The sequence below is a fragment of the Arachis hypogaea genome, chromosome 1 (assembly GCF_003086295.3).
Source record: "Arachis hypogaea cultivar Tifrunner chromosome 1, arahy.Tifrunner.gnm2.J5K5, whole genome shotgun sequence".
In the NCBI taxonomy this organism is placed as follows: Eukaryota; Viridiplantae; Streptophyta; class Magnoliopsida; order Fabales; family Fabaceae; genus Arachis; species Arachis hypogaea.
The window spans coordinates 1,489,636-1,503,790 of NC_092036.1; the positions used below are offsets into that span (position 1 = coordinate 1,489,636).

Sequence of the window (14,155 nt, forward strand, 5' to 3'; positions counted from 1 at the left end):
TGTTTTCATTAAATAAGTATTTGTGTCGGATTTAATGTTAATATTATTTGGCTTGTAATCATCTGTTTCTTTTATTATGTGCAGTTTTTGTGGCTTGAAATCAGACTATCCAACTTTTATTTTCAAAAATAAAAAATTTAAAAGTACAAATCGAACCTTTTTAATTTGATTAATATCAATTAAAAAAAAAGAAAAACAAAGAATAGATATTACAATAATGTGATATCAAAGAAAAACACCAAAACCTGAAATAATAGCATATTACACATATTTAATCAATATAAAAAAATAAATACTAAATTGATATTCAAAAAATTTTGAGAATAATAAAATAATATCTAATTTTATTATTTATAAATAAAAATATCAGTATAATATGTACGATGGGTTATTTGATAGACTATTTATTTGGCCTAATATAAATTAAAATTAAAAATTATCTACATTTATCCTAATTTTAAAAGTGCTAATTATTTTTGTATTAACCACCATTGTATACATTGTATACCAATTATATTGGCTTCTCACACTTTTACTTTATAAAATAACCTCCAAAAAATTTTAAAATTTAACAAAAATAACTAACCATCAATTAAATGATCAAGTCACCAAAAAAAAAAAATCTGAAATTAAGATTTAGACTTTAAAATTAAAAATTAAAGATGGCGTATTAATTAATAATTATCATAATTACAAAAATTAGTCGCTTTTAATTTGTATAATTCTAAAAACACCCTATTTCAATTTTCTAAAAAACCCTAATCCCTTTTTTTTTTCTCTCCTCCTTCCATAATTCTCTCACTACATCCCCAGCGATTCCCCTCTTTCCCTTCGTCACTCGTCCCGATCCCCTTTTCCTTAGACGGTTGCAAATTCTGCGAGAGCATGAAGGGGCAGAACCAATTACCAGTAGGAACATGATCAATGCCGATACATTCGATGTGAAATGACGCCGGAAAGCGATCACAGAGAAGAATGAAACCCCCCGCGAGAGGGATGTTGATTATTGCAACCAGCATGAGCCTCGAATTGAGAGTGTGTGCACAAAGAACCGCAACAATGGCAGACAATACCAGAACGAAACAACTTTCCTTTCTTCACCAATTTAATATCTCTCCTCCATGCAGAAACCCACGCCTCCTACGCACCATGTCAATCAGCAAAAATCATTCTGGATCCTACGCAATTCATCGAGCAGCATTAGACTTTCACCAGAATCATCGTACGACGACCTGCCATTCAGCACATAGCCACCAGAATCACGACGACGACCGCCACCGCCACCGCCACCTCCACCAGCACGTGCACAAGAACAAGCACGTACTAAATTGGATACTTGATGAGACGGAAGAGTCCAATCTTCATCATCACCGGAGTCATCACTCGGTTTCTTGCGTCTCCCAGGCCTACCACCGGTTACTTCGAATTCGTTGGTTCTTTGTGCACCCACTAAATTTGTACTTACGCAAGATGTCTCTGTGCGATAAAAGTACTCTACGGAGCATTCTAACCCTCCAAAAAGACAGGAGGATACTTTTGTTATGAAAGACATCTTGGGCGAATACAAGTTTAATTTCAGTTTAGTGTGGGTACATATGTCAGCATTTTCATCTTTTACAGATACAAATAATTATTTATTCTATATTTGACTGTTAATCATTTCTGTTAAATTTTAAATTTTTTTAATATTATTTTATTAATAACAAAAATAAAATACTATTTTATCGTATGAGTATTGTCTTTATCTGGTGAAAGAAAAACTAACCGTTTCAAATATATCGATTTTCAAATATAAGAAAGGCTTTCAAAAATAAAGAAAGGAAGAAGGAAGGAGAATAATATATCAGGCAAGGTAGATAGATATCTTCAAACTTCAATGGACAATGATATCACAATATGTTCCCAATTTGAACATAGATTTGGGGTAATCCCTAGAAATACAAGCAAAAACACAATTGCACCTCCATAACCGGTTTAAATACTGATGCTCTATAGGTACAAAATTTAAGACCCTTGGTTTCAGATTCACCTTTCTAACAATGAATTTACACACGTTAAATGCCACTAAACAAAACCTATGAACTACATTGCCTTTGGCATCACCAACATTTCACAAAAAATACACCTTCACACTGGATTTGACCTATTCAACTACTACTAAATGTACCCATTCTTCTATAATTCTCTTTGTTTTAAAATATCTGCTACTTTAAAATTTTGAATTTACAAATATTTTAAAACAAAAGAATGTTATTTATTCATTAAATCTAAGGGATTTAAGTCACTGCACAATAAATACTATTTGTGTGGCCAAATCAGCCTCTCCAATTTGTGGCGGTTGGAGCGCAAACAGCTTCAACTGATAACCGCTTCATCACCTTTGGGCACGGGTCTTGCCCAAAATTGCTGTTTGTAACTGTAACCGTGCATCTTTGTTTTCCTATACATTTCTGTGGAAATGAAACAAAAAGCTAGAAGGTTAAACTCACATGCCAAAGAAACATTTAGTTATTATTAATGGTTTTAGACACTAATTTACCAAAGCAATGATCTTCTAAACTGTTAATAACTTAAGCTTTTAAAGGTTAAATTGTGCTTCATTGTTAGGTGGAAACTCCACATGAAGTTGATAACTGAGAGCCGTTAGATGAAAATTTAGTCAAATAAATCAAATCACTTAACTACTCTCAACTATCAACTTCACGTGAAGTCGATTGCACTTGAGTTTTTACTTCATTGTTATTGTAAAGTTAATAGAGTAGGTTGTGAAACCAAGAGTAAGAGGTAAAGCACAAGCACCTTCTCTAAAATGGCGTAGGATGAGGGGGAATGACATGCTCCTTGCTCATAGTTCCCACAAGTCCCTAGAGGAGTTCCAAAGCTTGCAAATTTGATGATGGAGATGGTCTGGCCAGGGCTGCAATGCAAGTGAATCTTTGGTGGGTGGAACTCCTCTGATTTCCCAAAGCTCTCAATATGCCAATTCTTAATGTTCGGATGAAACTCCGGCACGTCGGCGCAGACGCTGCTCACTGACCTCTTCACAAGAGAGATTCTCAAAGGATTGCCTCCGAGCTCCTCAAAAATAACCAGTAGATTTTGACTTGGCTTCAACCATGACCGTGGTACATGGTACCTGAAATATTTGTGGACAAGAGTTTAAAATTATTTAGGATTCAGTGTTTAAGGTTTAGGATTTATGATTTATAAAAAATGGTGATCTTAACAAGTTTTTTTACCATCTCTGGGTTGGTTCGCCACAACCAAATTGGCACTTTGGAGGCTTAAATGACCCAGCATAATTACAGCCACTACAATTGCCATTAGCATATGTGGTCCAGTATCTTCCAATGCTCTGTCCATTAATCCATATTTGACCTTTTCCCATGCCCTCCATATCCAATGCCAACGGTTCGTCTCCTTCGGGAGCATCAAAAAAAGTCTGCAAGAGGTTTACAGAATTGTATCTGTTTGTTTAGCTAATTGTTTAGTCAGAAACTTTGCATATTTCTCTTGAATGTTACCTTGTGCCATGTTAGTGGCTGATTTCTTTGTACAACTATCGCCGATTGCATCCACTCGACTGCAGAAAAACCATTAGGAGATGCAAGATTCATGGCCTCTCCTTTCAGCCCAACCTATTAATTTGAATGCTTTAGTATATATTGTCTTGAATGTGAAATGAGCCAGCATAAGCATGCATCCAAAGTGAGATTAATTAACAAACCTGATAAGTCCATTTCTGCCATGACAAGTCCCACTTTCCTTGGTCAAGTCCATGGAGTGAAACTGGACCTAGGATTCCTGTGTTCCATGACTCATAATGTTCACCAACATTCTTTGACAACAAAAAGAAAAAGAGTTTTGTTAATGACATTGGATGTTAGGAGGGAAAAAGAAACAATCATGCTATGTGTAAATAAAAAATCAGCCACCCAATTATTTACCGGTATAAAATATGTTAAAACACAAAATGAAAATACACATTGAAAATGAGTTAAACAACAAATATATTTATACACAAATACATGATAGCTGATTTTTGAGATGCACATAAAATTTTTGTTTTCGTTAATAGCTGGGTTTCTGTCTATAGGTGACCTAATTAGCAGTTACAAAACATCATACAACTTAAAACCAACATCATATAACAAGCACCAAGTTTTGGAGCGAAAGAAACTTACTGGAAGTCCAATGGCAACACTGAGCAGAGCAATTCTGTTTGTTCCGGCACGAAGATTTACCTTGCCGGTATATGTGATTCTTCTATACTCCCTTGTTCCATAGGCAGAACCTAGTTTCAATGATATACCATGCTTGATTTTACTAAACAACCAGCAATGTGATCCTAGAAATAATAAAGTAGAACTTCATACCAGAAAGTTGACCATTGATGAAAACATGGACAGCATGTCCTGTAGACCGAACGATAAGAGTAGGGAGTTCGCCTCCATGTAGAAACGATTCGGACGAACCTATATCAATGCTGCATATACATAGTATCTAATGAGTTACAAAAATTATGTATACTCAAAAGATCAAACTTAAGAAGCTAAACAAAATTAGCTGTGACTTGTGAAGTTCAATCAGGCTCATCACCTTGTCATATACCAAAGATAGTCGCTCGCATCGCGGGTTACATTTAGCTGGTCCAGGAGAGCCGGGGCAGTGATTGTAGAGCCGCTGTCGTCTAAAGAAGACGGATCTTCATCGAAACTCTCCCATGAGAACATATGAGTACTAGTTGGCAGCATTTGCATTTGAGATGTTTGCACTCCTACCTGCAAGTAGAAGAGTAATTCATTACTAAGTTTTCCCAATTATTAAATACAGAACAAAAATACAAAATGATACGAAAATCTATCAGATTTTTGTTCCATACTTTTGCTGTATTGAAGGCAACATTCCTACAATCTGGGAGGATGCTAACGGACCAAGGTGGCAAAGTGTAATGCATGTTATTAAACATGATTCTAACTGAGGATTTTGAATCATAGTTTGAGAGGAAAGCAGCGCAATCGCCGGATTCCGTCGAGTATACATGAGCCTGGAAAAAAATTACAGATGTTACAGGGTTAGTAGAGACTATATAGAGAAGCTAATCACATGTGGGAAGCAGAATGAGTATGAAGTAATTAAGGCTAAAACCTGTTGAGAGGCTCCTAGTGAAGTAACAATTGGATCAGTTGAAACCAAAGCTCGCTCACACATCTTGATAGCTTTATGAAGCTCTTTTAAATGACCATACTTGGGTTGCCTAATCAAACCTGCAAATGTTTTTGTTGAATGAAAAAATTGTCACTGAACTCATCAACCATAGAGTTTAGGTGTTTGGGTATGTTTGTTTGAAAGTGAAAATAGAGTAAATTTTTTTTATACAGAAGTATAATGTGCAAATTCACACTACACTCCAAATTATCCACCTAAATCTTCATATTAGGATAACCATCCACACACCTAGTGAATTGAATATCGATATATCAATTGTTCACATTGTTTAATATTTTCATTGTCTACCTATACTTTTCCTTTGAAAAATCATATTGGGTTAAATATCTTTTTGATCTTATAAAATATACATTTTTTTTTTGTTGTACATCTTATAATTTTTTTAAAAATAAATTTTAAAAATTGTCTATCTTGATTCTTGACATTAAAAATATTCATTTAAGTAATGAGGCAACTGATTAATATTTCTGTGGTGTGTCACATTAACAGTAACACTATTTGATGGGAATTAAAATAAATAACTTTTAAGTTTTATTGTAAAAGAATTATGAAGATTAAAATAGAAGAAGTAATATATATATATATATAACGAAACCTTATTTAAGCCACTTTTATTGATGATTAGTGACTACATTATTAAATTTGCTGTTAGGAATTTTGGTTGTTACCAAGTGAATAATAGAGACGATAGCACGTAGAAAGTGCTGCATTTTAAATTCTCACCATATTCATCTAGTGGAGCATCATAGTCATAGCTGGTAGTAATGAAAGGGCCACCAGCTGTTCGTCCAAAATTGGTTCCACCGTGATACTAGAAAAAAAATGTGAACTGTCTTGGTCAAATTGCAAAAATTAAATAGGTTCCATCATTATCATCTTGTCAATATAATTTTCCAAATTTAATGAATTTACTTTAAATAAACTAACCATGTAGTAGTTTACAAAGGACCCTCCACGTATTATAAATCTAGCAACCGCAAATGCCAAATCCTGTACGGGTCTTTTGTGAATTGGACCTCCAAATTCCGTAAACCTGCATATATTATCATGCAGCAGGGTCCTCATTATTTAATATAAATTATAGATTTAATAGTGATTTATTTTATTACTTTATAATTTTTCTCATTTTAAAGGAGGTGTGACTGATAACTGAAAAAGAAAATGTTTACCAGCCACTCCAAGCCTCTGTCCATATCATTGGCTTATAGGGTCTATTGGGAGTGAACTTGTCACAATAGAAGCCATTGCACGTGTTTATCTGTTGTCAAAACACATTAGTTTAGTTGCCGTACTCCTTTTGAGAAATGTATTACAACTAATTTTGGATCTTTATTTTATTTTAGAGCAATGCTAGGGACAGTAACATTTGTGATTGGTAGCCATCAATTAGTCATCAATGATGATTTGATGGTATAAGATTGGTGTGAAATTTCATCCAATGACTCACCTTTTTCTGCTGGTTATATGCTAGCCAAAATACAATAAAATTACTGGCCCCTTAAATTTTTCTTTTATTTTATATTATATTTCTTGTTATATCTCAGCCAACACATTAGAAGTAGTTAGTTATATAGTGCATATAAAGTTTAAGGATTTGGATTCTCTCAAGTTTGAATTTCACTTTAAAGAGTAAAATGTGATTTCTTACTATTTATTTTATAGGCGGGACTAAGAGTAAATATGAGAGAGAAACCATTTAAAGTAGAAGATCACACTTTACCCTTTAAAATAAAAATTCAAAATTTAAAAGATCCAAATCTAAAGTTTAAATATTATTAATTTTAACATAATAATATAAATTTTAAGGAGTTAAGATTTAAATTAATCTATAAAATTTCATTTATACACGAATAAAACTTCAAAGATCAATCCAAATCTTGAATATTTGACATTTCGACTTTTAGTATATCATTGAAGATTTTATTTATGCTGATCACCTTCGAAGTTACAGATTTAAGGTTGTGTTTGTTTTTAGAGATAGGACAGAACAGAACATGACACTGAGATGGAGACAATAAGATAAAGACACTAAAAATTATTTTCTGTGTATTGTGTTTGGATATGATGTATAAGTGATAAAAATAACAAGTTAGGATGCTACTAAAAAAAGTTAAAAAACTCACCACTGGATCTGGTGCATCCTCTTCCTTGCACATGACCCATGGGACTCCTGTTCCCGTCTGAATCGCCATTTTAGCAGCCCAATTAACATAGTTTCGGCCAGCTTCTCCAAGTAACTTACTCTGGGCCCCATACTCATTCTCAATCTGGACCAACATTTTGCACATGCTTCGTTATTATTCCCAGATCTACTCTTGAGTGAATGTGAATCAAAAGTTACAGCTACTCTACTACCACTTTTTTATTTTATTAGTGCTGGACATGAAAAATTCTCTCATAACAGCTACTACTCTAACAATTAATGACAATCAATTGCAGAATAAAATACAAGAAGAAGAAAGTATACCTGAGATAGTATGATAGGGCCACCTTGGGATTCAAACAGACCCTCACTCTTCATCATTCCAACAATCTTCTCAGTAAATCCTTGCATTGCCCTCTGCAAATCAAATTCTCAATTGAAAAATTCAATTCATAAGAAGATGTTGAACTCAATTATGTGACACACCTTGAAAGGTTCATTGTCTGTTCTGAAGCTTATTCCAGGAACATACTTCAGCCACACAGGAAATCCTCTATATACAACCAAAAAAAAAATGATAAATAAAATTAAAGATTAAATTAAAAGTTGTAAAAGTAGTAGTGGAGAATCGAAGGTACCCGAAGTTCCATTCAGCACAGACATAAGGTCCAATGCGAAGATGAGCGTAGAGACCAGCTTTCTGTATTATCTTCATGAATCTCACCAGATCATATCTTCCTTCAAAATTGTACTGAGCATGCAGAAAACACAGTGAACAAAGATCAAATTGAAAAAAGAATTGAAACAGAAGCCAGATAATAATAAGAAGAGAGTGAGGTACATTGCCAGGGGAAGGCTCATGAACATTCCAGAACACATAGGTTTCAATCACATCTATTCCTCCTTCTTTTGCCTTCTCAATTAGATCTTCCCACATCTGCACAATTCAAATATAAATATCAGAAACTTCGCTTTAATTCTAATTGAACTGGTAAAGTACTACACCGACAGTTATTTTGAGATGTTAAGCGTTTCATATTTTTTATTAAGTGGAAATTTAAGTGCAGTCCCCGATAGCCAGATAAATGATTTAACTGATTTGACTAAATTTTCATCTAACAGTTTTCAGTTATCAATTTTACGTTAAGTCGACTCCATTTGAACTTCCACCTTATTATTCTCAGGGGAAAAAAGAGGGGATTAGATTACATACATCAGGGGTACTTCTAGGATAATGCATGGAGCCAGAGAAAAGGATTCTTCTTTGGCCATTGATGAGAATGGCCTTTCTATCATATGTAACAGTTGAGTGAACAAGGTGAGTGACAAGGCACAAAGCCAAGCAAAATGCAAACACAACTTTGGAAACCGAGCTAGTTTCCATACTGAGAGAGAGAGAGAGAGTCGAAGATCAAATTGAGAAGAAGAGAGGAGTACTTATAAGTAGAGCGTATGATTTCATTGCAGGCACAGGTGTCTTGGAATACAACACTGCGTGGCTTTGAGTTACAAAGTATTTTTGTTTATAATGTGAGTGTGAAGAGTAAGAGTAAGAGTAAGAGTGAGAGTGACAGCAGCCATAAAATTGTGGAAACGGTTTTGTTTTCTTGTGCGAGTTGTCTCAGCACTACACCAAGTGACTTTAATTCTTTCAATGCATCAAACTGAATTTCGTTTTTAATGCATTAAATGACTAATTAGTAATTTCATAGAAATAGAATTCCATAGAATAGGAAAAGGGAAATAAGAAGGAATTGAATTTAGAGAAGTAAAGTTTTAAAGAGGAAATTATATCAATGATTAATTTCTTATATGATTGATTATATCACCACTATGATTTTTTATATAAAATTTTCCTATTAATTACTTAATTGAGTCTATATCTCTTACAATAGTATCTAATTTTTAGATAGTAATGGTATAATAGGTATTAATATAACAAATTTAAATTAATCTAGTAGTTAATTTATTAGTCTATTTAAATAAGTATTCAAAGTTTGAATTAAGTCTTATTTATATAGTAATTTATTATTTAATAATAAATTTTTAAATAAAATTTAAATCTGTAATAAATTAGTCTTTGATTTATTAAAGTAAAAAATACTATAAAAAAATAATAAGTGTTAATATTTAAAATATACAAATTTTAAAATCTTAACCTTACTAGTTTTATGTAAAAGATAAGAATTTGTCACAATTTTACTATAAACCATGAGATGAATATATAATATGTTCACAATATAATTTTTAGGGCAATTTACTTAAATAAATAAAAAGGGGGATTTTTTTACGTAAATGTGCAAATCTGTTTGTTGTTACGATTATGTGCAAAACGGATTTATATGTAAACCGTGGCAACCCACCACGGTTTCTAAACATGCATAAACCGTGGGAGGTCACCACGGATTAGGAGCAAAAATTTGTAGGAGAAAACCGTGGTAGGTCACCACGGTTTATGAAGGAAATTTGGCAAGTATAAACCGTGGGAAGTCACCACGGTTTATGAGGAAAGATTTAAGCACATAAAACCCGGTGGGTTACCACGGTTTATGTAGAATAATGGGCAGAAAACGTGGTAGGTTTCCACGGTTTACTATGACGGAAATTCTATATATATGTGGGTGATTCAAGCACCATAAGAGATCATTCTCACAATGGCTAGTGAGGAAGAGAGCTTTCTTGCTCTGGTGCATTGCTCTGGAAAAATAAAAAAAAGCAAAAGCCAAGGTGTGAAGTTCACCGACAGAGAACCACTAAGTATTTTTATCAGTTCGTCGATGAGTTTGTCTGACTTGAAGAACAGCATCTTGGAGAAGCTTGGCGTGTTGGGTTGCAAGTGGGTGAAGAAACTATTCTACAAGATTCCCATGGCGGTTGTCTCGACCGGTGTTCAGTATGAAACCTTTGCGGTTAAGGCTGATGAAGATATTAGGGTTCTGTTCTACTGTGTAAGGAGTTTTTCGGAGATCAGAATCCATGAGTTGTTCGCGAAGTTGGAGGTTGGTGTCGATAGTTCTGGGGCATCCGCTCCAGTTCCTTGCGCAGCTTCCGCGGGTGGTGCATCTAGTTCGATGCCTGCGGTCAGACCGTATCTTCCGCCGGTTCAATCACCTTCTTTTGCGGCTGATTTAGAACAAACGGAGGTTGTTGGTTCTGTCCCTTTGGAGCATGCAGCAGTCATTGAGCCTCCCAACGTTGTGGGCACCGGTGGTGGCCTCGTGCCTTATATCGAACAATTTGGTGGACCTGATCAAGTAGAGAATGCAATGCGTGACGATGAGTCTGACCAGGAGCCTGTTGATATCGATGGTGACAGCGACGAAAACACAGGCGGCGATCCACATGCGCAGCATCGGCCTTCAAGTTCTGGTTCTCATCAATTTAAATTGAAATGATGTCAAAACAAACCATAACACATGCATTTTTTACAATTTATGAACGCATATTTTTAAACCATACCTAGAAGCAAGCGGAAAACCGAACCGGTCAAAACCAGTGGGCCTCAAAGTGGGAAACCTCTAGAAAATCCAAGACTGTAGTAGGTGTAGCGGCCCAGCCAAGTTAACGACGTTTCTGTTTGTACCACGACAAAGACACCTATACAACCAGGCTAGTGCAGCGGAGCCCCAGCTATATCTGCCCAAGTCATCCAATGATGCCAAATAAGGCAACCAGCGAAGGTGTACCCTGTTTGCATTCTTGTCCGCAAACAGCTGAGACGACAACAGCATCAGGATATAAGCGCGTGCGTATACACGCACGGTCTCATCAGTAGCATCTGCAGGGAGAACTCGGAACCTCTCGTGGAACCATGTGTAGCACACTGTCATCTACTTCACTTTACTCTGTGGAGGTAACTCCCTGAACAACTCCCGGAACCACACCCATGCTGGTCTACCGTGTTCCATCAGATTCTCAAACTCAGTCAAGCACCCACTAACGGGTGCACCATCAATCGGCAAACCCAGCTGATACGCAACATCCTGTAAAGTAATGGTGCACTCACCAAACGGCATATGGAACGTGTGGGTCTCCAGACGCCACCGCTCAATAAATGCGCTAAGCAGAGACTCATCAACCCAGAACCACTGACTGTTTAGCCTAGCAAGATGATACAAGCCCGCAGTCTCCAGATACGGTATAATCCGGTCATGTAAGGGCATATTCTGCTGCCGCCTAACGGCGGTAATAACCCTACTAGGCTGCAAAACGTCGGTAACAAAATCCCTTAACATACAACCATTACAAACAACAACAAACATAATTTTCGTAGAAATTATTAGACTGCTCACATTAAATTCATTGATTATGTTATCGTGTATTAAATACTGAAGCTAAGAAAACTATGCACTCATTACAACAAATTAACAACATAAATACAGAAAAAAATATCTTTGAATAAAATATTAATATTTATAATAAAATATTGTACAAAAATACTATTAACCACACTAAGAAGATAAATAAGCATAATAAAATATGCATTACTAACAATACCGATAATAACATTAATATTTATGTAAATAATATTAATCAGAATCACAAAACAAATAAACGTAATAAAATATTTTTACTAACAATATTCCTATTAACATATCAATTGCTATATTAGAATAAATTTAATAACAATAATAATAACAATAACAGTAACTAACCTCTTCGTCGATATATCCTGCCACGTGAGCGATGTCATTTAGTCGGTACAATCGATCCTCATCCTCCATTGGCCCCACCACCCACTTCTCCTTCGCTGCCTCCAAACCTTTTCCCAAATTCTCTCTACAACCCAGCAACCCACTTTCTTCCTTATGTCCCTAATGAATCCGTCCCTGCCTTTAGCGGATTACTTATATATGTAGACACACGTAAACCGCGGTGGGTTACCGGGTTTTACGTTCAACTATGTTTCCTCATAAACCGTGGTGACTCCCCACGGTTTATGCACGCCGATTTGTCTACGTAAACCGTGGTGACCTACCACGGTTTACATATAAATTCATTTGCTCCTAATCCGTGGTGACCTCCCACGGTTTATGCATGTTTAGAAACCGTGGTGGGTTGCCACGGTTTACATATAAATCCGTTTTGCACATAATCGTAACAACAAACAAATTTGCACATTTACGTAAAGAAATCTCCCATTTTATTTATTTAAGTAAATTGTCCTAATTTTTATATGAAGATATTATCATTAAAATATTTATCTTTTTTTCTATTATATATTATGATTCGTGACTTTAATTTTCATATTATAACAATTTTTATTCTCTTTCTCATAAACTAATACATCATTGCTTTCTTCCTATATATTTAAATGAATCCACTCATTAAACTAATACATGATTGCTTTCTTCCTATATATTTAAATGAATCCACTCATTAAGAAAAATATTGAGATTATGTTCTATATTTATATGAATTTTAACGGTAAAAAGTAATTCAATAACATTAGTTAATTAGAATAAAATATACTTTAAATATAGTTAATTAATTTAATATTATTAGGTTTTTACTGTTTATTTCTAAAACTAATGTTCTCTAATCTCGGCCAAAATCGTTATATACCTTGACTACGAGTGGTAGTATATTGACTTAATGATTTTGAAGATATCTTGAGCACAAATATTGTTGTTTGGTGTAAACCTATTAAAAAAAATTAAAAAATCTAACATTAACAAACACATATAAATACATAAACTTAATATTAACAATTTTAATATTAAAAAATTATATGTAATCAAGCCTACATGTCATCAGATCAAATCTTCAACCGGATGACGGACGGTGACAGAAGAACATCTTACTGTAAAAACTAAAAGAATCATCCATCGCGGTATCTGTCATTGGATTTGCATGTGGTGTGTAACAGAGAGAAACACAGTTCAGATTTGGGACTATAATAAACTGCTAGTGTTCTGGACCCATCTATGACATCACAGGGATCGACGGGTAGTCGGGGTAGAGGGTGATCATTGAACAATCTTGGGAATTTGATGAAAGCCCTCCCTCTACCACGACCACGAGACTCACTCGATTTACCTCTACTACCTGTCGTCATGTCTGCAAACAGAATATATTATTAACACTAATAAGCATATATACTACACAAATCATTCAACATTTAGATTATTTCAAAAAAAAAATTGACGTAACCCCCCCTAAAATTTGACATATAGCTACCATTACAATTACCAAAAAGCTAACCAACCTCAATCCACAGCATCATCAGTCAGAACACAAATAAATTCACAATATTTTTAACAGATTATAATTATTTTTTATATACAGGTAAATTTACAAGCTTTAGAGTTAACTATTGCTACTATTAAACACTACATAATATACGTATATTATATGAACTTTAAACTGGTAATATTTTTTGGTTACATTTCCTATTTCAAAATTCAAGCATCTTACATTTCTTCCTAAATTCTAAATCAACATACAACTAATTCATAATTTTTAAATTAACTTCATCTTAAATCCTAAATTAGCATATGATAATCAAATCCTAAATTCTAAATTAACTTTAACCTTAAATCCTAAATTAACATATAATTAATTTTTAAATTCTAAATTAACTTAACGCTAAATCCTAAATTAACATATAATAATCAAATCCTAAATCATAAATTAACATATAACTAAATTCTAAATTAACATATAACTAAATCCTAAATTAACTTAAACAAAGAAAAAGAGGAACCATGAAACCTAAGGAGAAAACAGAAGAAGAACAGAGAAAAAGTGAGAGTCGTATTGGTGCTGGGCGACGACGGCGGT

The 14,155-nt window shown here is 34.3% G+C and overlaps 1 protein-coding gene across 1 annotated transcript; it reads right to left on the reverse strand.

The window, feature by feature from the left end:
- Nucleotides 1-1,841: 1,841 nt before the first annotated feature.
- On the reverse strand, nt 1,842-8,923 carry LOC112789507 (beta-galactosidase 3). Its single transcript, XM_025831439.3, has 19 exons — nt 8,586-8,923; nt 8,214-8,309; nt 8,011-8,123; nt 7,859-7,925; nt 7,697-7,789; nt 7,353-7,496; nt 6,399-6,487; nt 6,157-6,262; nt 5,953-6,040; nt 5,149-5,267; nt 4,883-5,047; nt 4,600-4,781; nt 4,377-4,486; nt 4,185-4,294; nt 3,728-3,838; nt 3,525-3,638; nt 3,240-3,442; nt 2,800-3,136; nt 1,842-2,450 (listed from the first exon to the last, which is right to left on the reverse strand). Exons 1-19 carry the CDS (start codon nt 8,754-8,756, stop codon nt 2,316-2,318), a joined length of 2,553 nt encoding a protein of 850 aa, XP_025687224.1. The 5' UTR covers nt 8,757-8,923; the 3' UTR covers nt 1,842-2,315.
- Between the last annotated feature and the right edge of the window lie 5,232 nt (nt 8,924-14,155).